The sequence below is a fragment of the Ovis aries genome, chromosome 15 (genome assembly GCF_016772045.2).
Source record: "Ovis aries strain OAR_USU_Benz2616 breed Rambouillet chromosome 15, ARS-UI_Ramb_v3.0, whole genome shotgun sequence".
NCBI classification, from domain to species: Eukaryota; Metazoa; Chordata; class Mammalia; order Artiodactyla; family Bovidae; genus Ovis; species Ovis aries.
The window spans coordinates 5629298-5653809 of record NC_056068.1 but is presented as its reverse complement, the minus strand read 5'-3'; the positions used below and the strand labels follow the sequence as shown (position 1 = coordinate 5653809).

General features: G+C 40.0%; 1 protein-coding gene across 2 annotated transcripts; it reads right to left on the bottom strand.

The window, feature by feature from the left end:
* Window positions 1-3650: 3650 nt before the first annotated feature.
* MMP27 (matrix metallopeptidase 27) lies at window positions 3651-17640 on the bottom strand. 2 transcript variants are annotated; one of them, XM_004015972.5, is made up of 10 exons: window positions 17513-17640; window positions 16484-16722; window positions 15225-15373; window positions 15009-15137; window positions 10131-10292; window positions 9834-9954; window positions 7870-8000; window positions 5746-5905; window positions 5112-5215; window positions 3651-4186 (listed from the first exon to the last, which is right to left on the bottom strand). In XM_004015972.5, exons 1-10 carry the CDS (start codon window positions 17609-17611, stop codon window positions 3945-3947), a joined length of 1536 nt encoding a protein of 511 aa, XP_004016021.1. In that variant the 5' UTR covers window positions 17612-17640; the 3' UTR covers window positions 3651-3944. The 2 variants fall into 2 exon arrangements, with proteins under 2 accessions (XP_004016021.1, XP_027834929.2); XM_027979128.2 differs by having other exon boundaries at window positions 9834-9951.
* Window positions 17641-24512: the final 6872 nt, after the last annotated feature.

The window sequence follows — 24512 nt, the reverse complement described above, 5'->3', positions numbered from 1 at the left end:
CTGGATCCTTTCCTATTCTCCTTTCACAAATGGAGAAGCTGAGGTCTAGAGAAGTCAGTAACTTGCCCAACGTTCCACAGCTGCTATGTGGAGGAAGTGGGCTGCAAGTCTAAGCAACCTGGCTCCTGAGCGCATACCCTTCCCCAGCCTCCAAGCTGGTAAAGGGAAACTAAATCACCTTTATGAAGCAAGGTGAAAGTGCATTTTGGTCCTCTTCCCTAGGAGAAAAAACAAGCTGCTTTTCCAAGTAAAGGGAGGCCCTGATGGCATGTTTGCTGCTGCTGCTGCTGCTAAGTCACTTCAGTCGTGTCCGACTCTGTGTGACCCCATAGACGGCCTCCCACCAGGCTCCCCCATCCCTGGGATTCTCCAGGCAAGAACACTGGAGTGGGTTGCCATTTCCTTCTCCAATGCATGAAAGTGAAAAGTGAAAGCGAAGTCGCTCAGTTGTGTCCGACTCTTAGCGACCTCATAGACAGCAGCCTATGAGGCTCCTCTGTCCATGTGATTTTCCAGGCAAGAGTACTGGAGTGGTGTGCTATTACCTTCTCCGGATGGCATGTTTAAGAAACAGTAAACAAAGTTATAGCTTAACTGCTTTATGTTTAAAAAGAAAAATAATTCAGTAAGGAGGAGTTTGGGTTCCTCATAGAGGGCAAAGCAGAGAGGGGGTCAGACAGAGGAGCAGGAGGGTGGAGTCCAGGGGAGAAGTGACTGGTGAGATGACTGGAGGTGGGTTGGTTAAAGGACATTAAGAATATGATTTTTTTCCCCCAATAGCTTGGTGGAGGGCCCTAGAAAACTCCAGAGGCTTTTCAAAATTAAGTTCATTAATATTTCAAAGGAAGAATGAAATCAGCTGATGTTTGAGTTACACTTATAAATCTTTAATATAGCTCTAATAGTCAACATAGATTCCTTGGAAAACTGTTTTTAGTGTTGAAAATTAAGGAGAAAGTAAATACCTATAAGCAAATCAATTTCAGATGCTCTCTAAATACTCCAGGTGTTTATGCCACAGAATTGAGAACAGATGTAAGGAAACAAAGGAAGTTTGATCAACGTTTGAAAATCTGTGTACATGTATGCTTCAGTCATGTCCAGCTCTATGGAAAATCTATGGACTCTAGCCCGCCAGGCTCCTCTGTCCGTGGAATTCTCTAGGCAAGAATACTGGAGTGGGTTGCCATGCCCTCCTCCAGGGGGATCTTCCTGACCCAGGGATCCAACCCCCATCTCATGTCTCTTGCATCGGCAGGTGGGTTCTTTACCACTAGCGCCACCCTGAGAAGTCCAATGTTTAATACTAAGCTGCACTACTTTTTCTAATAAGCAACATTGAAATAGAATTAGCATATAATAAAATTCACTAATTTTAGGTGCATGGTTTTAAAAAATATATTCAGTAGTGTCACCACCACCATAATCATGATATTGAACATTTCTATCACATATATTCCTTTGTGGTCAATCCCTTCTTCCACTTCTGACCGCTGGCAACCAGCCATCTGTTTTCTATCACTATAGTCTGCTTTCTTATATTTTTCATACAAATGGAATCATAAGATATGAGGTCTTCTGTGTCTGTCTTCTTAACCATAATGCTTTTGAGATGCATCCATATTGTTGCATGTATCATTCATTTATTGTTTTTTATTGCTGAATAGTTTTCCACTGTCTGTATCTACTGTCAGTTTGATAGACATTTGGGTTGTTTCCAGGTTTTAGATATAAATAAAACGATCACAAACATTTCTGTATAACTATATGTGAGCGTTTTTATGTGAGCATGTTTTCATTGTTCCTGAGCATTTAGGAGTGAGGTCATTGGGTCACATGATGTGTGTTTAACTTATAACAGCCAGACCATTTTCCAAAATGGCTGCATCATTTTTGACTCTCACCAACACTCTAAGAGTGTTCCAGTTACTCTGCTTCTTGTCAACATTTCGTATTTTCAGTCTTAAGTTTTAACCATGCTGGTGGGCATGTAGCAGTATCCTACTGAGGTTTTAATTAGCATTTTCCTAATGATTGAGATGTTGAATATCCTTTCATGTATTATTTGCCACTCATAGCAAATATTTTAGCCATTGAAAAATTGAGCTGTTTGTCCTCTTATTTTTGAGTAGTAAGAATTATTTATATGGATATAAGTCCTTTATCACATATTTTGAAAGTATTTTCTCCTAATGTGTGGTGTTTCTTTCTTTTTTTATTTTTTTGAAAAGCAAAGTTTTTGAATGTGCATAAAGTTCAATTCACCAAGTTTTCTTTTATGGGTCACACTTTCATGTCCTATTGAAAAATCTAAAAACCTTTGTTTAATCCAAGGCTACAACATTTAAAAACTATTTTCTTCTAGAAGCTTTATATTTTTAATTCTTCTATTTAGAGGTCTATGGCCTGTTTTTTAGTAAATTTTTGTGAACAGTGTGAGTTAATCTAAATTTTTTTTATGTGTTTGGATATTTGATTATTCCAGCACTATTTTTTTTTTTCCCCCAAAGACTGGCCTACTATCTCCTACATGCTAGGTATTAAACTGTACTTCTTAAAACTTACTTTCTGTTTCAAACATGCAACTACTTTTTTCTTTGAGGTAAAAGAAGATCCCATTCTTTTAGGAATATGATAATACTTAACTCAAGGAAAAATGTTTGAGTTCGAGGACTAGCTGTAGGGATTCCTGAGATTTTCTGTTCTCACTTTCTATCGATTGATACTTACCCAATCTATCACCTGATCAGAATCAAGTTCAACTGACAACCTCCCATCTTTGGGGTCACGAAACTTATGTAGAGCTTTGCTAAGCATTCAGCTTTGAGCATGTAAAGGCAAAACTTAACCATAAGAATTTAGAAACCCAACATGTACACGTATAACAGAGGACAGGAACTTTCTACCAATAGGTATAAGGACAGCTGACCCATAAACTGGAGAAGGAAATGGCAACCCAGTCCAGTATTCTTGCCTAGAAAATCCCATGGACAGAGGAGCCCGGTGGGCTACAGTCCACTGGGTTGCAAAAAGTTAGACACGACTGAGCACACACAACCCATATACACAGGAAACACAATAAATTTCCACATTTCTTGTATATGCTACATGAGGACAGTGTGCACAAAACTTGCTTTTCAGCTTTCTAAGGAATGGTTCAATGCACTGGTCTCTGCTTGGAGGGTGAGGGTTGGCAGGAACATTACTTGCTTACTCCTGCTAGTTTCTGAGTTGTTGGGGGGGTCATCTTTAGTGTAGCACTTCCTGCGTCTCTCTAGGTTCTCACTCCTCTCTTTGGGAGGCAGAATCGCCTATTTGATTGGTGAATTTAGGAGCAGAAACTAGGCACGTGTACCTCCATCCTCACTTCTTTCTCTTTGGGCTCCATCCAGTCTATAGGTAGCTCACTTTTCCTTGTGGAGGCAGGGTGCTTTCCAGTTCTTCCCATGACGTGAGTAAGTATGTCTCTCTCTAGAATTTGATATTAGGAAGATTGCTCATCCACAGATACATTCTCTAACATAAGCTTTTCAGTAATAAAGGTGGTATTGTACTCTCCCAACTGTATATTTCTTAGTAGATTCAAAACATGGGTAGGGACATGGGTTGCAGTTTATTGAGCCTCTCCAACTCCAAAGGTCCAGACAAAATAGAATGCTAAAGATTGGTTTAATAAATGTCTTCAGTATTTTGTTATTACAAGACACATAGCTTACTTCTTCAAGTCTACAAAACATAAAATATGCTTAAAGTCCAGTGAGAGTTTTGTTTATATGTAACTTCCTGTAAAAAGAATCAGGCAGCTCAAAATAGCAGTTTCACTCTTCATTCAATAGATATTTATAACTAGGCCTGGTGACTTGACGTTAAAGAACAGTTCTGTTCTAATTTGAAGCAGAGTTCAGATTAAAAGATCCTTTGAGGTTTATTTTAGGTCTATGAATTTATTGGTAACTGTAGATTTTGTTCATCATGTGAACAATACTAAAAATAAGAAAATTTAAATTTTTATAATGAAACATCTCCACTCCTGAATATACTTTTCCCTCACTGATTGTAAAATCAGATGATGAATTTAATGGTTCTTTACACTGAAGCCAAGTATTGGTTTTCATTATTCGGGTAACAGTCTTTGCCTTAGGATCATATTCAAACTGTTTTGATCTACGGAAGAAATAGAAGAATCCTAGAGAGAGAGAATTATGATTAGTTATCTTATGCAACTGTATAATTGTTTCAAACTTTTCAATTTTATGAATGTAGAATACAATAATTGAACCTGATATAGAGAGAAAATAAATGTGTAACTATATACATACATTTTACTTTACCCAGTCACACGAAAAATATTAGTTTTATTTCCCCAGGGAAAAAGCCAAGGTATGAAACATGAATTTCAAGGGGTTGTCATTTATACCAGAGGTTCTCAGACTAGTTTTCCAAAAAATGTCCCAGTGAGGCGGGAGAAAGAGGCCTCTGTGAGTATGGCCTTGGGCCCTATCTCATTTTCCTAAAGCTGCTCTGCTTTATCTGTTTAAAGTTCTGAGGTTCCATATTAGATTTCACTAGAATAAAAGATGGCAATACTCAAAAATATCTTTAGACTTCTGCTTACACCATGGTCTGCTTTGTTGTTTTGAAGATATAGTAGCTGGACCGATTCATTAATTTGCCCGAGGTTCTTTTAAAACTTGTAGATTCCTGGATCTTACCCACAATCCTACTGCCTCAGAAACTCTAAGGAACTTGTCTCTTCGTATACAAATCCTAAACTGTGTTTATTAAACTATACACATTGAGGTTTGAGAATCATTGTTCAGTTCAGATGCCCAGTCACGTTTCACACTTGAAACTCTTCAGGGGTTATCTTTATCAGACATCCATGATCAGTGATAATTTTGGTACCGTTTTGCATAGTTTCGAAGTAGTATGTCAGAGAATATAACTCAGAACTTACTATTCAATCTTGATAAGTTCTTCAAAGTTTATTATTACATGTACTCAAAGTAGTAAAATGACATTAAAATGGACACATTTAAGTTTTTGTGCTGAATTCTTTCACAGTCAGTAAAGTCTCCAAAGTATCCTAATAGTCAGGCACTGATGCTTACCTTTGTGTTGGAAAGCAGCATCCACTTGGAGGCCAATTCCTGGGAAGTACTTTACTACTCTACGTGGGTACCCTTTGTCCATGGTTTGGGTCACTTCATCATACCTGGAGACATGGATTTGAAAGGTTTTCGGGGGACCTTTGTTACAGGGAAAGAAGATTAATTTTTTTACTGCACAACTTGGAGTCAAGCAAATATGTAGGAAAAAAGTAATCCTATTGGAAGAAAAATAGTAGGATCGATAATTAAAAATGGCAAAGAGTATATTTGGTCAGATTTCTGACAGTGTCTTAAAAACAAGGAATTATGAGGGGGAAAAAGCCACATAATTTACCGGATCGATACTATTCTGAGGCACTGTTAAATCAAAGGGCTCTTTCCGGAGTTTCGATGATTTTGACTGAATATGTTTGTCACTGGCAGCTTGGTTGGCACCACCAGCCTTATTATTCTATCTTTATTTTTATAAGCTGGAGAAAAATCTTTGATCTGACTGAAACATTCTTTTGTTTGGAGAATGCCATCCACCTAAGATTGTCTTCAACATAACACTTTTGGAAGACAGTGTTAAAGTGATGCTTTGTGGATATTTTTCTCCAGACTAAAACAAGGGGCCAATTGTCTGCAAACTTACCTCCAGCACCAAATACCCACAAAGAAGTAGGTCTTTCTTGTGCTGCGGTCACACACAGCTGCATCAACTTTCTTTACACGTCTTGGAAAGCCAAGAGTATAGATGGATTTGGGATAATCTGGCAAGACAGCATATCCTCTGATCACCCAGAAGTTGTCATCTAGGACGAGAGGGAGAGTGATTATCTTCTGATTTATTTCCTAAAGGGAGAAATAGGTGTCTTAAGAAGTTTGAAAATAATTAGATTCCTAGTTCCTTTCAGGTTCAAATCTTAAAGATTTAGTAATCTTATGTCTCCATTTATTCTTACCACGTTCTTTAGCTGCTTACATATCATTCAGTTCAGTTCAGTTCAGTTGCTCAGTCCTGTCCGACTCTTTGCAACCCCATGAATCGCAGCACGCCAGGCCTCCCTGTCCATCACCATCTCCCAGAGTTTACTCAAACTCACGTTCATTGAGTCCGTGATGCCATCCAGCCATCTCATCCTCTGTCGTCCCCTTCTCCTCCTGCCCCCAATCCCTCCCAGCATCAGAGTCTTTTCCAATGAGTCAGCTCGCATGAGGTGGCCAAAGTACTGGAGTTTCAGCTTTAGCATCATTCCTTCCAAAGGACTGATTTCCTTCAGAATGGACTGGTTGGATCTCCTTGCAGTCCAAGGGACTCTCAAGAGCCCTCTCCAACACCACAGTTCAAAAGCATCAGTTCTTTGGTGCTCAGCCTTCTTCACAGTCCAACTCTCACATCCATACATGACCATAGGAAAAACCATAGCCTTGACTAGACGGACCTTAGTTGGCAAAGTAATGTCTCTGCTTTTTAATATGCTATCTAGGTTGGTCATAACTTTCCTTCCAAGGAGTAAGCGTCTTTTAATTTCATGGCTGCAGTCACCATCTGCAGCCCCCCAAAATAAAGTCTGACACTGTTTCTACTGTTTCCCCATCTATTTCCCATGAAGTGATGGGACCAGATGACATGATCTTCGTTTTCTGAATGTTGAGCTTTAAGCCAACTCTTTCACTCTCCTCTTTCACTTTCATCAAGAGGCCTTTTAGTTCCTCTTCACTTTCTGCCATAAGAGTGTTGTCATCTGCATATCTGAGGTTATTGATATTTCTCCCAGCAATCTTAATTCCAGCTTGTGCTTCTTCCAGCCCAGTGTTTCTCATGATGTACTCTGCATATAAGTTAAATAAGCAGGGTGACAATATACAGCCTTGACGTCCTCCTTTTCCTATTTGGAACCAGTCTGTTGTTCCATGTCCAGTTCTAACTGTTGCTTCCTGACCTGCATATCATTAATGTTACACAAATAATATATACCTAGGAAATGGCTACCCACTCCAGCATTCTTGCCTGGAGAATTCCATGGACAGAGAAGCCTGGCAGGCTACAGTCCATGGGGTCACAAAGAGTCAGACACGACTGAGCAACTAACACTTTCACTTTCATAGTTAATAGTATGCATACTCATGTCAGCTGAGTTCATTATATTGATTCTTTTCTAATTCTGACAAAACCGTCGAGTATATTTGTTCTCCTAAATTTCCACACCCTAGTGTTCTCAAAGGCAGGTAATCTGATAAAATCCACCTGGAAAGTAGGGTTGCTAGATTGAATATAAGATACCAATTGAATCTGAATCTGAATTTCAAGTAAACAGTGATTAATTTTTGTTATTTAGGTCAGTTCAGTTCAGTTCAGTTGCTCAGTTGTGTCCGACTCTTTGTGATAAATATAACCAAAATGTTATAATGGACATACTTAAACTAAAAAGTTATTTTTTATTTGTTTGAAATTGAAACCATCTTGTATTTTTATTTGCCACATCTAGCAGCCCTAGTAAAAAGGGAATATAAGAAGAGAGATGGGTTACTTTTATTTGGCACTTTTTAGTTTTTGTTATACAGGTTTCTTTTCTCCTGTGCACTTGGGATGATGTTTATCTTTATAGCCAGAGAGAATCCTTGGATAGTTGTTCTTTATAATAGGGACTTAAGGTCAGAGCAGAAGCCCTGTCCATTTGGCTCATGCATGAAGATTATATTCCTGGAATTAAAATATCTGCTAACTAGTTCAGGCATACATAAGGAGAAGAGGAATAATGATAAGTGATGTTACCTTTAAACACCAGAATCTTGTCAATGGGGTTCTCATATGCAGCGTGAATATCAGCTGGCAGAGATGGCCAGAATGAAGAGATTAATTCAAATTCAACGTCAGTGATGTCATAATAGATCCTCCATATGTGCCTGTGTTAGACAGGAAACCATACTTTATATACAGTCTACGTGTATCTATTTCAATGAAACCACTGCAAACCTAAGACTTGACTTTATCTAATTGGTTGAGATTTTCCTCGGTTTATAGCATTAGCACAATTTTCCTCAGAAATTTTAGGTGGTTGTGAGTTCAGTTCTACCCTTGGGACCACCAAAGTCAGGACATGCCTTTGTGCCCACTCTTTTGGGTACTTAGAGTAGTATTTAGAATAGTACTTAGAGTAGTACTTAGAATAGTGCTTAGAGTAGTACTTAGAGTACTACCCATGGAAGTCTCATTAACAGTTCTCAGTGTACTCGATCACCTCATTTTTGCCAAAGCAGCAATTCCCAGTATTCTAAGTCAACACCAAGCATTCTAAGAAAAAATTTCTGGTATTGATTGCTAGAATTAAAAATGTTATTATTGTCATTGCTAAATATTTCCTCAGATTTCCCTTCTGGCTGTAAAGCTCTGATGTAGATCTGTGAGCAAGAGCTGAAAAGTCCTTAGAGTTCATTTTTCTTCCCATGCTGGGAACCCATCCCTGACAAGTTGTCTCTCAGCCTCAGCTATTAGGAGCACGGTATGACAGCATGTCATTGTTGTTGTTTTTTAGTTGCTAAGTTGCATCTGACACTGTGACCCCATGAACTGTAGGGCCACATAGTTATGGGTGGAAGGAGTCTGGTTTCACATATTCTTTCCTTTTGCCCCTATATCCTTGTCAGATGGTACATGTCCTGACACTTTGCTCTGAAAGTGTGGTCATGGTATACATAACTGACACACCATGTTGCAAGTTAAGTGCAGTAATTACATCGTGAGAGAAGAGATTTCCTACCACAGCTAACACTTTGTTGATGCAACTTCAAGGAGTGGTCCATGGATGCATATTTCACAACTGGCTCTCCAGGTAGGAAAAAGACGTAGTTTTTATCGTTTGGTGGTTTTCAGGGTGTAGATACTCCAACCAAGGCCAGTACTAAATCAATATGAGCTAGTTTACAAAATTCTTGAAAATTTAATAATTGGATCCCAAAATGGTATAAGCCAGGTCCAGGACATCGTTGGGATAGGGGTATTATTTTAGCTATGAAGTTTCTGAAAGTAGACCCTGGTTCAATGGCAATTAAAAAATTGGCTTAAAAACATTTAAAACTTAATTTATCAGTGTGAGATCCCTTTCGCTGTTGCATGTATGAAAGATGGGAGCAGAAACAAGCAGGCTAGTAAACAGGCTTCTGGAGTAGGAGATGAGAAATGATGGTAGCTTGGATGAGCTGGAGATGGTGGTGGAGACGGAGAAGGGAGTGGACATAGACCATCGATGTGTCTGCAGTAGGACTCAACAAGACCTACTGAATGACTGATGGGGGATGGGATGGGGTGTAAATGAAAACAACGGTATCACAGAGGAAAGAGCGGCTCACCTCTACCTGGGAGGGTAGAGAGAAAGGTCGCAGAACACATTCTCCGAGAGGTGACATTTAGCAGGGATGAAAAAATGGAGCTCAAGTATTGGTGAGGATGTGGAGAAACTGGAACATTAGTTGTTGCTGGTAGGAATATAAAATGGTGCCACCTCTATGGAAAGTGGAATGGCAGTTACTCAGAAAATTAAGCAGATAATTACCATTTGAAAAAAAAATTATCAAACAGGTAAGAGGTATGTGCACAGAATAAAACATTCAAGCAATGTAGACAGATATAAAACAAAAAGCAAAGACACATTCTCACTATCCCAACAACTCTCTTATCCCCAAAACTCTTGAAAAGAAAAACTTCACAGGAAGTTGAGGTGTTTAAGGGAATGGGTTTACCTGCCTTTAAAGAACATTACTTCTCTTCGGAAAGTGGTGATAGCATCAAAAGTCAAATCGGGGTCACAGGCATGAGGTAGAGTGGGTCCCTTCGGCTTAGCAGGTACCTTAGGTGGCCCTGCTTTGATGAGAAAAGAAATACCTCAGTGAATTAAGAAGGCATGTGGAAATACCTACAGAAAGATCTTTCCCAAGAGAATATTTTCCTTATAACAATATTTCAAGAAGTGATTTTTCTCAATGTCCTTCCTGGAAAGCCTTCAATTCAGTTTACATATATTCAGATTTGTTGCTCACCGTAGATGGATTGGATTCCGTTGATATCGTCCTGAGAAAGTGGGTATTTGCTAGGATCCAAGGAGACGTAGTTTGGGAACATCAAGGCTGTTTGATCACTGGAGTGAGAGAGCCCCAGTGAATGGCCAAATTCATGAGCTGCCACGAGGAATAAGCTGAATCCTTAACAAAAACAGGGAGAACATGAGTACGTTAGTCAATCAGGAGAATGATTGCATCTGAGATTAGGAAATAATTGAGAGAAATGAAAAAAAAGAAAAAGGCTTGTCAAACAGACAATTCTTATAACATATGAACGAACCATCATTTATCTGGGAAATTTTTCAACAGTGATAATTGGTATTAGTCACATCATGGAGAAATGTAACCCAGAGCAAGCAGATGGCAGAAAACAGGTGTCTTGAAATGGATAGTAGTAAAAAAAAAAAAAAAAAAAAAAAGCCACCAGTTTTGGGTTGTTGTTAGGCATCTGTACATGATCATATTTCCCCTACTTATTTTCTTCAGAGATTCTCCACTGGTTGTAGGACCAAGTCCAAATACCTACAGATGGCCTTCCATGAACTAGTCCCTGCTTTCTTCCCCCAGCCTCATATTTTATTTTCATTTTCCCTGAGCCTGCCATGTGGAATCACTTGCATTTCTCATCCATGCCATGTTCTTTTTCATCTGTGTCTCTGCATCGCCATCACTTCTGCCCGGAGTATTACCTCTCTCACCCCCTTCACCCATCTGTCCTACTTAGGCCTTGGGGACCCCCTCCAGAGTCATCTTCACAAGACTTCTTTCCCCCAGCTCCTATCCAGGTTGACTTAATTGCACCTCTCTCCACTTCTGTAGACTGAGCTTAATTCTGTCTTTGCAAATAAGTACTGCATTCTTTTTTTCTTTCCCTAAGTTGTACACCCTTTCAGTCCAGAGACCATGTCTTAATCATCTTCCTGGGGACCGATAACAGTTTAGTAATGGGTGCTGGATATCCAGGCTTTTATTTGGATGAAAGGATGGTTAGATGCTCCTCCTGGACAAGACTGGAATACTCTGTATTTATCCACACCAGAAGTTGTACCATGCATGGTTGGAATTGCCTTTTTATTTGTCCGTCTCTCCTACAGTCTGTAAGCTTCTAAGTATATCAAAAAGACTGTCCTTGGACTTGCAGCTAAACCTATGGATACTAAGGAAAATGCTGAGCCTTTTGTGATGGAGCCTTGTCCAGTGATGTTTGCATAAAACAAACATGGAAAGGCAAAGAATTCTTTCATGGACTTTCATGCTTTTTGCTCTGGCTTTTGCTGCCTCTCCTTGTCTGGCTGGCAATATCACTGTGTGTGCTTTTGGACAGGGGTGGGACGAGTGACTCTTTAAAAAAGTAATTAAAATTCAGATCATCTAAACAAAGTGCAAACTTTTATTGTGGCTTTCAAGACCCTCTATATAGGATTCTAATCTACACCATTTTAGCCTTCTGCTCCATTGCAATTCTAATACTTGAGTTGGTTGGGTTATTCTGTCTAGAATACATTTTACTCCACTTTGCTTCAGAATTCCTGCAGAGCCTTCAAGTCTCAGGTTGGTGTCACTTCCTCCCTGACCTCTGTTTATGGGCTGGAATTTCTTTTAGGTGCTCCTATTACATTGCCATAGTTCCTTTTATCCCAAGGTTGATCATACTAACTTTAAATGCCATTTATAGAGTGTGCCGTCTAGACTGTAAACCCCTGGAGAGCGGAGTCTGTGTCTTGTACACTGTTGTATATTCCATTTCTATTACAAAGCGTGGATTAGAGTAGATTTTGAGTGAAGGATTGTTGAAAGGCTTCATTTACTATTATTTGTAGAGCATTTCTCATGTACTGACAACATTATAGGCTGTATGATACAGTAGAAAAAAGATTTCATTTCTGCCTTCTTGGAGATGCAACTAAATAGATACGTTTGGGCATTATACATCAGTACCTTTGTGAATATTTTTTTTCCTCCTAGAAATCACTTAATCATCACCATTATCAATAGTATTAATAATCACCAAGATAATTATCAGTGTTAAACACTTTCTGAATGTTTGCTAAGGACTGGTGCTTTGCAAGTTTTTTTTTTTTTTTTGCCTTTATTATAGATAAGTTGCGTCATCTTCCTGCATGTATGTTCCCCCATGCCACAGACCACTGCTCTTCACCATCCCAGCCCTGCGTCTGTAGTGGTCTCTGAGGGCTGTTTCAGTTGCCTGGTGCCAGTGTATGTGTGTATGAAGCGTTTACATTCACATACAGGTTTGAAACTAGCCTCAATTTGGGAGATTCCCAGGAATCCCTCACTGTGTGTTCAGATCTCTCTGATATCACCATGCAGTGACTTCCAAACCCTTAGGAAGCAGTGGGATTAGCAGATGACTGCTGGCTATTGCTTTTACCGGAGTTGCACTAAGACTTTTGTGCCCTTTGCATAAAGAGAGCCCACATATATGTAAAAAGGTATATTATACATTATTGCCAAATTTTCTATTAAAAAATCCATTTGATTAGAGGTTACAGATGGTTGAGATTTTACATTTTTATTAGAGAACAGGAAAACATTTTCCTGCATAGGTCAGAAAGCTGAGAGTTACAAGATCAGGGATCCCCAGGTCCAATAATTTCAACCCTGAGGGAATGTATTATAATAAAGCAGTTACAAAACACCCCTTTTTAGTATTGTTGCCTGGCTATCCACCCAGAACTTGGTGGAGTGCTATGTTTATCCTCTGCTTTGCTCAGGCAAGTTTTGCCAACTTGGGGTCCAGGACCCTCTGGATTTTTTCATAACCCATCCCACACATCGCCAGAGCTTGGTGGAGTGCTATGTTTATCCTCTGCTTTGCTCAGGCAAGTTTTGCCAACTTGGGGCCCAGGACCCTCTGGATTTTTTCATAACCCATCCCACACATCGCCAGAGCTTGGTGGAGTGCTATGTTTATCCTCTGCTTTGCTCAGGCAAGTTTTGTCAACTTGGGGCCCAGGACCCTCTGGATTTTTTCATAACCCATCCCACACATTGCCTTTGGCAAGGGGCCAGTTGCAGTATGGGGAATAGTACTTTTACCACTAAATGCTGGAATTAATGGGCTTCCCAGGTGGGAAGCATCTGCCTGCCAGTGCAGGAGACATGGATTCCATCCCTGCATTGGGAAGATTCCCTGGCTGAGGGGCATGGCAACCCACTCCAGTATTCTTGCCTGGAGAATCTCACGGACAGAGGAGCCTGGTGGGCTACAGTCCACGGGGTGACAAAAGAGTCGGATACAACTTAGTGACAAACAGCAACAAATTGGAACTAACAGGGATAAAGTGATAATGAGGGGACTTCTCTGGTGGTCCAGTGGTTAAAAATCTGCCTTGCAGTGCAGGGGAAATGAGTTCAATTCCTGGTCAGGGAACTAAGATCCCACATGCCATGGAACAACTGAGCCCACTTGCTGCAACTAAGACCCAATGCAGCTAAATATAAATAGATAAATATTTTTTTAAAAATGATAGTGTAACCTGAGACTAATCTCTGCTTCTAGAATATGCCAGTAAAGCCTGGCTGAGTGAGGGGAGTCATTCTGACTTTGGTGAGCACTAGAATATTTCCTATACCTGCCTGATTGGATGTGTCCACATGACCTTCAGGCCAAATCCAGGAAAACATTGGAACACATCTCAGCAGGAGACAGACCCGGTCCCTTCAACTCCTCTGTCATTTGGATCCTGGGGTCACCCTACCTCTTTCACTTTCTTGGCTGTAATGTTACCTCTGTGGCAGTGCAGCCACCACCTCCAAACTCCCCTGAAGTCCAGCCAGCACGGAGTCCTTTCCCCTCTTTGTTTCCTAGCTCTTGGAAGAACACTTCCATCATGTGCTCAGACTTAGCAAGGAGAGGCCGTGCGTCATTTTGAGTCACTGGCTTTCAGTTTTGCAGAAACTATGACTGACTCACAGACTCCATAGAGTTGTGTGGTCAGGACTGAATTGTGGCCTTGCATACCACCCACCAGAAAGCCACAGCATCCTCTTTCCTGGAACCCTGGAAACCAGATACCAGAGACATGATGACTGTGGTCAATGACAGAAAAAAAAGGGTAGGGAGAACCTGAGAGCCTACTGAACTGCTTCTTTGTTAGAGGTACACATTTTGACTATAAAAAAGTTTTGTTTTTTTAAATTTGAAATGTAATAAAATATCTCTTATCTTCATGCCAGGGAGGCCCAATGAGAAAAATAAAATCACTGCCCATGGCCTAAAGAAATAAGTCAAATATAAAGACCAGGTTCCAATTCTCTGGCAGACAAGCAAGAGTTAGATGAAGAGGTTCATGTATATAAATGGACGTCCTATGGGCCATGTACCCACATAGCATCTTTTAATCACTAACTTAGAATTACCACCTCCCAGAGTTTTCTTTCAATCCTCAAGCTAGAGATGACTTCTGCCATTGGTATAATACACAGTACTTTCTTCCTTGCATGGTGGTGAGTGGGTCTAGGCCTTATACATCACCCACGATCATGAAGCTCTAAACTTTTCTAGAACAACTTTGTGGTCTGCACGACACCTTGCATAATTCCAGACACATAGTGGCCCTTCAAGCATTGCAGATGTATGAAAGAACATATGAGTAAGGGAAGAATGTTCTGATCATAACAGGATTAGTGGCTTTATGAAAGTGCTGTGTGGATAAAGCTCTGAAATGTACAAGCACAGTTGTCTGTATAGATATCGAACACTTTCTTCAGCGTCATCTGGAAAATGAAACATCATAGGGAAACTGGGAAGTAAAAAGCAACTAACTGCAAAGCTATTCCTTTTAGGGATTTGATAAATAGTAACATTTTGTTCCTACAGAAAATTTGGCTTACCTACTCCATCCTTGGTCCAGTTCTCATCCTCATCAAAGTGAGTGTCTCCACCCAGTCCCAGACCAGGGGGAAAGGCGTGGCCGAGGACTCCCAAGGGGCCGTCGAAGTAACGAGGACACCAACCGTGGACTGGGAAACAGCGGGGGAAGAAGATCAGCCTCGTCAAAGCTCCCAAGATGAAAATGGCTATATTGCTTTCTCTGCTGAAAACCTTACCTCGGGTCCTAAAGGCAATCATGATGTCAGCGATCCCTTTGGAAATCTTGGTGAATGTTAGTGGAGTGACTTTGCTCCACACTTCTAAACCTTTTTGGATAGCCTCATCCACATCAGGTCGAGCCATATCAGGAGTGTAGTTTACAATTCTTACAAATTAACAGATATATATCAATTGGCTGTTATACAAGCATGTAAACACACATACTAGGAAAAGAAAACAATTTCTATCTTATCCATCACATGCTGCAGTAAGTTTTGGTATGGTGCTATCGCTACATTCGTACAATGCTTTACCATTTAAATTAGGTACTTTTACATATGCTATATGTTAATAATTCAGTCTTTCATCTGTGCTATTCATCAGGTAGTATGATTGCACTTAGACAAATGAGGCTCAAAGAGGTTAAATGACTTCCCTAAGGTCATGTCTTAAGTGGAAGATCATTCATTTTATGCACAGAATTTGCTGTGCATATGACTGTATGATAGGTATCTTCTGAAAAGAACTGAGATTCATTTTCTCAAACAGCTTATAGAAATCAGTTTTATGCATGTGTCATATATTAAGTCTCACTTGAGAGCCACAAAGAGTTTGTTTCTCAGGAAAAGCTCTTGCTTTTGTTTATATTCTCTATTTTGCTAAATCTACTTTTGCCTCAATCCCTAAGGCTCAAGAAGAAGAAGGAAGGACTATTAGACTTTTTAAGGCCAGCCAGGAGGGCTCTGGAGCAGTGGTCAAGGCCACTGACTCTATCTCGGGTCACAGGCACCCTTCAACCTCTTTCTGCCGATAAGCCAGCCCCTTTGTTTGTGATATCCAAGGTCCACCTGAGATTTGACAATCTAACTCATACATGTCTCCAACATGAGCTGGTTGTACTCCATTTTCTCATTTTCCCTTGAGCACACTTCAATTGTACATTTAAGCATCTGCAGTCAGACTGTAGAAGTTCTGGTCCTGAGTTATTATGGAGGTGGCAGAGGCTAGAGATTAGAGCATATTTGCAGAGCCAGTCTGCTGAGAAGAGCTGTGCAAACTGGCCTATGCTAAACAAGCTTTTTTTCCTTCCAGTTTCTCCTGTGTTTAAGGTGATAATAACAAGGGTGCCTATGTCACAAGTTTTTTGAGAGGGTGGAATAAATAAAACCTATCAAGCGCTAAGCACACAGGAAGTGCTGGGTAAAATAAACCATTATTATCTTTGCTTCTTAGAGATAATATTCACATTCATTTAGATTAAGAGCAGGAGCATTACCTGTAGGTGAGGTTGTACTTCTTCCACCCGGGGAGAGTATAGCCATACTGACCCACGTCAGGCACCCCACACCTGGGTGTCTTCATGATCTCCAGAGTGTTTGAGTCCAGTTTTCCAGTCACTGTCAATCCAAAGAATGCTTGCATTTCACGGATTTTGCCATCTATGAGACTTCTGTTACTGCTTTGAGCAAGATGACTCCCTTCTATTTCAAGAGAGTAGAACTGGTTGAGATACGCCTGACCGAAAAGACAAAAAAAAGGCACGGACTACAGGGCAGCAGACCTCTATCTCAGGATAAGCAAGCTTTCCGAGATCCTTTCCGGCAGCAGGAGGGGAAAAGGAAATACATAACAAGGGAAAGAAAAAGAAAATAAAGAGGAAGGAGAAGAGTCACCCTCTCTTTCAGTTTCCAAAAGCTCATTGAGCTGTGTGTGACCAGAACCGGCTACACCCATAGAGCTAGGGAACTCCAAACTTTAACAGACGAGAAGCATGCTTCTTCTCTGTGTGGGATGATCTTGTGTCATGCACATTTTTACTGTTACTTTCATTTGGTGTTTCCTTGAAATAAATTATGGAGAAAATATGATTATTCACATGTAATCACATTTAAGGAATTCCATCAAATATGGCGAAGTAACTGGATTGATTTTTAGAGGGAATTTCCAAAGCAGCCTGGTTTTCGTACATGTAGGATAAGGAGCTCCAAACTACACTTGGGTCCCCCTGGCTGGTCTTCAGATGCTTTAATGGAGATCTCCGTTCTCACAGAGCTGACCCTGTCTCTGCTCACTCTCTCCTCACTTGTATCCAGTGCTTAAATAGCAAATCCTGCCTTTCTCCCAGCCCACCCAACTCTCCACGCCCCACCATTCCTGATGTCTTTAGGGCCAAGGAAAGGATAATCAGCTCCTCACCAAAAAGTTCAGGACTCTTTGGTAAGAATGAGCTGTCTTTTTAGGTCCTCGGACAATCAGTAAAGTGAAATTGTTATGGACAGCCACAAATGACATTTACTGAGAGTACCTGAGTCAGTTGCAGGTTCTCCTCGTCTTCCGTCCTTCGGTCTGCAGGAAATGCAGAGGACAGTGTTGCAAAGACCAAAAGCAGAAGAAGGTTCTTCATTCTTCTCTCTCCAGTTGAAGCCTCGTTCTGTTTGCATAGAATTTAGAAAATAATAGTGAGACGTGGCATGAATCGGCTTGTATTATCCTTTAATTAAAAACAGAAAAGGACATTTGCCATGGAGTGTGTCATGCATGATATGCTTTTTTTTTCTTAGGTTGAGTTGATTTCACAATCATGATCTACAATTTGTTTGGTAAATACAGTCACTGTTATTATTGAATTAAAAATAATATGAACTGAGGCTCCAAGCTACTTTTGCCCTTGCAAAGTTGGAGGCTTTCCTATGCATAAATTCTTGGGAGTTGAATAATTTTCTTTTGAACAAAAGCCCACAATATTTGTATAATAAGATAATTTTCTTTGTAAAAATTTTTATCTTTTGTTGCGATCACCTGTTATGCTTGCAAAATTGTAATTTTTTGCTTCTTTGCTTCTTCTGAGGAATGTGATTTCACACATTGCCTTGCTCTTGATACAGATACTTCCTTACTTCTTGTCTTCTAATAAACAAGGCATGTCTGTTTTTCAAAAAACACAGTTTTCAAAGACCTGGTATTGTGAAAACGCAATTGATTTAGGAATCAGATTATCCTAATTAACCGGGTAAATACCAGATATTTATTGATCACTCACTCTTTGCCTGTCATTATTAATGGAAGAAAGAATAAGACACTGGTCCAAACTTGTTGGGAAATTCAGACATATACACAGACTAACCCCAGGTAAAACGGAGAAAAGTGGCAAAATGCTCAGTAAAGATTCTGAAGACTGAAATGGCCCCAAATGTAGAGTGATCACTGAAGACGAGTGTGATCTAGAGGCTTCAAGCAGGCTGAGCTTGCACTGGCTCTTGAAGAGTGTGTAGGATTGGTTCTCAAAGAGGAAAAGAGAAGGCATGTGAGTGGAGGGAGGCCACAGGAAGCAGGGACCGCGGCAGAGACGAGCTGCAGGAGGTCTGACTGGACTGGAGCAAATGCACGTGTAGGCAGCCATGGGCAATGGGGGTGGGGGTCTAAGAAAGGCTGCAAGGAAAGTGCATGTTTTGAGTCCTTTCATGTCTAGAATACCCTTTACTCCATCTTCATACTCTACAGAGAGTGCGTCTGGTTAGGGACTATCAAGCTGAAATCAATCTGCCTTAGAATTCTGAAGTTTCTGTTCCATTGTTTTCTCGAATCTAGTGTTGTTGTTGAAAAGCCTTTTATTCTTGGTATGTTTCTTTTTATTTCTGAATGATTTTGGAAGTCTCTTTACCCAGGTATTCTGAAATTTTATAAAGATATCTCTTAATGTGAGTCTTTTTGCAGTACATTGCTTGGCAATAAGAGAGCTCTTTCATTATGAAAACTTCAAGGAAAATTTCCTCTCTTATTTCTTTGATAATTTCTTTCCATCTAGTTTCCTCTTTTTCTTTCTGGAATACATAGCTATTGGAACTCTTGGGTTGAATCTCTGTGTTTCCAATATACCCTTTATTACTTTCCATCATTTCCAGCTCACCTATTGAGTTTATCTTAGTTATATTTTTAATGTCCAAGAGCTTTTTCTAGTTCTCTGAGTATCCTTTTACTTCTTTGTATTTCATTAGTTTTTTTGGATGTAAGCTTTGTCTTATTTTTGAAGAATGTTAAGTATTTTTTCATTTATTTTGATTTTCTTTTGCTTCCAGGATTGTCTCTATTTCTTCAAAATTTCTGTTTTGGTGTCTGTTTTTGATATTAGAAGCTTTTTAAAAAGTGTCTGGAGATGTGATCTGCAATCTGTTTAATATTGAGAGACAAGAAAGTTGAGTGGAAGCTATGTGTGCTTTGGCAGGGTTGCTGGCCCATGACCTTTACTGCAGGACGGTAGGGCGGGTTCCAGACACTTCATGTGATATATTAGTTGGACTTCTTGGTTGAAATGTAATAGAAAAAATCCAAGTACCAAATGATTAAGAAACATTTCTTCCTCCCTCACATGAGAAAAGTCCAGATTTGGTAGTCCAAGGCTTGTGTGACAATACCACATCATCAGGGATGTAGGCAGCAGACACCTGGCAACACCATCTCTCAGGCCCAGTGCCTCATGGTCCAGGTGGCTTCTCAAGTTTGTGCAATTGCGTCTGCATTACAGGCAGCTGGAGAAGGAAATGGCAACCCACTCCAGTGTTCTTGCCTGGAGAATCCCATGGACAGAGGAACTTAGCAGACTACAGTCCATGGGATTGCACAGTGTCAAACACAACTGAAGTGACTTAGCACATACAGGCAGCAGGAAAGAGGAAGGAAGAGACAGTACATGCCAAGTCTCTTTCTAGAAGCCTGTACAGTATTCTGCTTACACTTTGAGGCAAGAAATTAAACACATGGCCATATCTAGCCATAAGCGAGGCTACAAAACGGTCTTTTAGCTGCATTGCTACCTCGGATGAAATTTACTGCCGCAAAGGAAGAGGGGGATCGTGTTAACAGAGGTAACTGGTAAGTCTTTCCCCCACTGAGATTTCTATAGGTCGAGTATTTGTAAATCCCTTTTCTCAGGTGAGTAAGTTTCCCCAGAGAAGACACCTCCAATTTCCCACTTTAATCTCCCAGCAACAAAGTTATAGGAGGTGCCTCTGGAGCCCTGTGTGACAATCTCCCAGCATACCTCTGAGCTTAGCTGTGCAGCTGTGGACAGGTCTGCGTAACTCATTTTACACAGCCCACCCTTAACCACTCATTGAGTATCTTTGTGCTTTTTGCTCAGGGCATTAAGCTGCCATGGGAACTGACAGGTCAACTCCTTCGAGCTACCTGGTTGTGGGGCGGGGAGCTGAAGGACGAATGTTCCAGCCTCCCACCCACTGGAGAACAAGTGAACAACTGAAAGGAGTTCTGTAAGTTTCTCAGGAAGTCCTGCTGGAACTGAGCCCCAGCTCCTGTAGCAGAAACCTCAGCGATACATACTTGAATTAATGAATTTCTGTTTCACTCTGCTTGCTCAACCTCACTCTTGCTTCCTGGGACCACATCCCCAATAAAGTGACTGCGCCAAGGTCTTGCCTTAGCCTTTGCTTTGGAAGGAGCTCTACCTAAGATAAAAGTAATATCATTCTTTCAAGTTTTAAGTTTATTTTTTTATTTTATTTTATTTTTTTATTTTAAAATCTTTAATTCTTACATGCGTTCTCAAACATGACCCCCCCTCCCACCTCCCTCCCCACAACATCTCTCTGGGTCATCCCCATGCACCAGCCCCAAGCATGCTGCACCCTACGTCAGACATGGACTGGCGATTCAATTCTTACATGATAGTATACATGTTAGAATTCCCATTCTCCCAAATCATCCCACCCTCTCCCTCTCCCTCTGAGACCAAAAGTCCGTTATACACATCTGTGTCTTTTTTCCTGACTTGCATACAGGGTCGTCATTGCCATCTTCCTAAATTCCATATATATGTGTTAGTATACTGTATTGGTGTTTTTCTTTCTGGCTTACTTCACTCTGTATAATTGGCTCCAGTTTCATCCATCTCATCAGAACTGATTCAAATGAATTCTTTTTAACGGCTGAGTAATACCCCATTGTGTATATGTACCACAGCTTTCTTATCCATTCATCTGCTGATGGACATCTAGGTTGTTTCCATGTCCTGGCTATTATAAACAGTGCTGCGATGAACATTGGGGTACATGTGTCTCTTTCAATTCTGGTTTCCTCGGTGAGTATGCCCAGAAGTGGGATTGCTGGGTCATAAGGGAGTTCTATTTGCAATTTTTTAAGGAATCTCCACACTGTTCTCCATAGTGGCTGTACTAGTTTGCATTCCCACCAACAGTGTAGGAGGGTTCCCTTTTCTCCACACCCTCTCCAGCATATATTGCTTGCAGATTTTTGGATGGCAGCCATTCTGACTGGTGTGAAGTGGTACCTCATTGTGGTTTTGATTTGCATTTCTCTAATAATGAGTGATGTTGAGCATCTTTTCATGTGTTTGTTAGCCATCCGTATGTCTTCTTTGGAGAAATGTCTATTTAGTTCTTTGGCCCATTTTTTGATTGGGTCGTTTATTTTTCTGGAGTTGAGCTGCATAAGTTGCTTGTATATTTTTGAGATTAGTTGTTTGTCAGTTGCTTCATTAGCTATTATTTTCTCCCATTCAGAAGGCTGTCTTTTCACCTTGCTTATAGTTTCCTTTGTTGTGCAGAAGCTTTTAATTTTAATTAGATCCCATTTGTTTATTTTTGCTTTTATTTCCAGAATTCTGGGAGGTGGATCATAGAGGATCCTGCTGTGATTTATTTCTGAGAGTGTTTTGCCTATATTCTCCTCTAGGAGTTTTATAGTTTCTGATCTTACATTTAGATCTTTAATCCATTTTGAGTTTATTTTTGTGTACGGTGTTAGAAAGTGATCTAGTTTCATTCTTTTACAAGTGGTTGACCAGTTTTCCCAGCACCACTTGTTAAAGAGATTGTCTTTACTCCATTGTATATTCTTGCCTCCTTTGTCAAAGATAAGGTGTCCATATGTGTGTGGATTTATCTCTGGGCTTTCTATTTTGTTCCATTGATCTATATGTCTGTCTTTGTGCCAGTACCATACTGTCTTGATGACTGTGGCTTTGTAGTAGAGCCTGAAGTCAGGCAAGTTGATTCCTCCCGTTCCATTCTTCTTTCTCAAGATTGCTTTGGCTATTCGAGGCTTTTTGTGTTTCCATACAAATCTTGAAATTATTTGTTCTAGTTCTGTGAAAAATGTGGCTGGTAGCTTGACAGGGATTGCATTGAATTTGTAAATTGCTTTGGGTAGTATACTCATTTTCACTATATTGATTCTTCCGATCCATGTTTTAAGTTTAAATTCTCACATCTCTTATACTCAAAACTTCAACACAGCATCCAGAAAATACCACACATTGTCAAGAAAACCTTAAAAAGGGCTAATGTTTAAAATTCTTCACTATACTTTATATTGCTGTTCACTTTCTTTGCCTGTGAAATATGGATAAAGAAATAACATGAATTCAGGTCTTGTGTTGAAAATGCACAGATGAGGCTTGGGCCACGAATCTGTCATAAATAGCTGGTACAACTAGCAGGTATTCAGAGATGAATCTCCCATCTTTGTGCCTGTAAAAACTGATTTCATAAGAAGTTTTAGAAGATGCCATAGTCTGAAATTGACTCTTAAAAATGAAATCTCAAATTCTTACACGTCCTTTTGCCATTTGACATTGATACAATGACTTGCTTATCCATTTCCCTCACTTTGCCTAGCACAGTACCTGGAACAGGTAGGTGATTAATTGTAGAATAAGTGAATAAATGAAATTATAGTATATACTAGTTTTTATTTTATCTTATAAAATAAGTTGACAATAAAGTATTGACATACTCAAGAGACTCTTTGAAGACATTGAATACTGACAAAATATTTCATTAATCTATGAAGCAACATCTAAAAGTTTAATATCAATAGTATAATATTTCTGATAAGGGAAAATACCCGCAAATATATTGAAAATTCCCTTTATACTTTAGATGGACTATGTGGTAGTATATTAAGAAAATCATAGATCACAAGTCAGTCATTTAAAATATTTATTTTAAATTCATTTAATAGATAAATTTTGAACCAAAATTATCAAATTATACTAAATTAATCATCTGCTGGGCTTAAAAATTTTAACTGAAAAAGAACAAAATATATGATAGTGTTAAATATATTTTATAGTTCACATAGTTATTATGTAATGAGCTGCATTGTATTACATTCTAACAACTGCTAATATATTATAATGATTTTTTAATTGGAGGGTAATTTCCTTACAGTGCTATGGTGGTCTCTGCTGTACATCAACATAAATCAGTCATAATTATATACATGTCCCCTCCCTCTTGAGTCTCCCTCCCCTGCCCCATTCTACTCCTCCAGGTCATTCCAGAGCACCAGCCTAGGCTCCCTGGGTATTATAATGATTTTAGTGTCTGGACTAACCATTATGATCCCACAAATCTTAAAGTTCTTAATAGAAAATCCACTAGCAAATTTATGCATCTCATCTCAGTTTAATTCAATTAAATAAGAGTTACTGATTTTTGTGCCCAGCACAGTTCTGTTGGTCTGGCAAACCCTAGTTTTCTGTAGAAGGTGTCCTTTTGAGGAGCTCAGGGAAAACAGAAATGAAGAACAACAGATCTAACTTGCCCATTTGCTCAGACTCTAGAAGCCAAGGAGGAGGCAGGAGAGGAGGTGGTACCCCTCCTTTTTGCTTCTCCCCTGGGAAGATACCAATTATCTCTACCAGGGTTTCAGTTCTGACTTCCTGTATTGATTCATTTCCTTAAGTGCAGGTGTACTATTTCAGCTTCCTAGAGCTGCTGTAACTGTCACAAACTTGGTAGCTTAAAACAAGAGAAACTTTTTTTTTTTTTTTTATCACAGTCTGGAAGCTACAAATCAAAGTCAAGGAGTCGGGAGGCTCATGTCCTTCTCCCTAAAGGCTCTAGGGCATATCCTTCCTTGCCTCTTTGCAGCTTCTGGTGGTCGCCAGCAACCCTTGCCACGTAGATAAATCATTCCCACTCTGCTCCACCTTCTCAAGGCCTTCTCAACTGGATATCTAGTGTCTGCTCTTCTTATAAAAATATCAGTTTTTAGACCTACCCTAATATAGTATAACCTCATATTAGCTAATTACATCAACAGAGATGCTAGTTCCATAGGTGCCTGGGGTGAAGGCTTCAGCATACCATTTTTCAGTTCAGTTCAGTCGCTCAGTCGTGTCTGACTCTTTGTGACCCCGTGAATCGCAGCACGCCAGGCCTCCCTGTCCATCACCAACTCCCGGAGTTCACTCAAACTCATGTCCATCAAGTCGATGATGCCATCCAGCCATCTCATCCTCTGTCGTCCCCTTCTCCTCCTGC

Coding starts and splice junctions, on each gene's coding strand:
- MMP27 (XM_004015972.5), bottom strand. CDS start 17,611: ATGAAGAACCTTCTTCTGCTTTTGGTCTTTGCAACACTGTCCTCTGCA. Junction 10,293..15,008: donor CTGGACCAAGGATGGAGTAG/GTAAGCCAAATT, acceptor GTTTTTGTTAAG/GATTCAGCTTATTCCTCGTG. Junction 5,906..7,869: donor CAAGATTCTGGTGTTTAAAG/GTAACATCACTT, acceptor CTCTCGTCCTAG/ATGACAACTTCTGGGTGATC.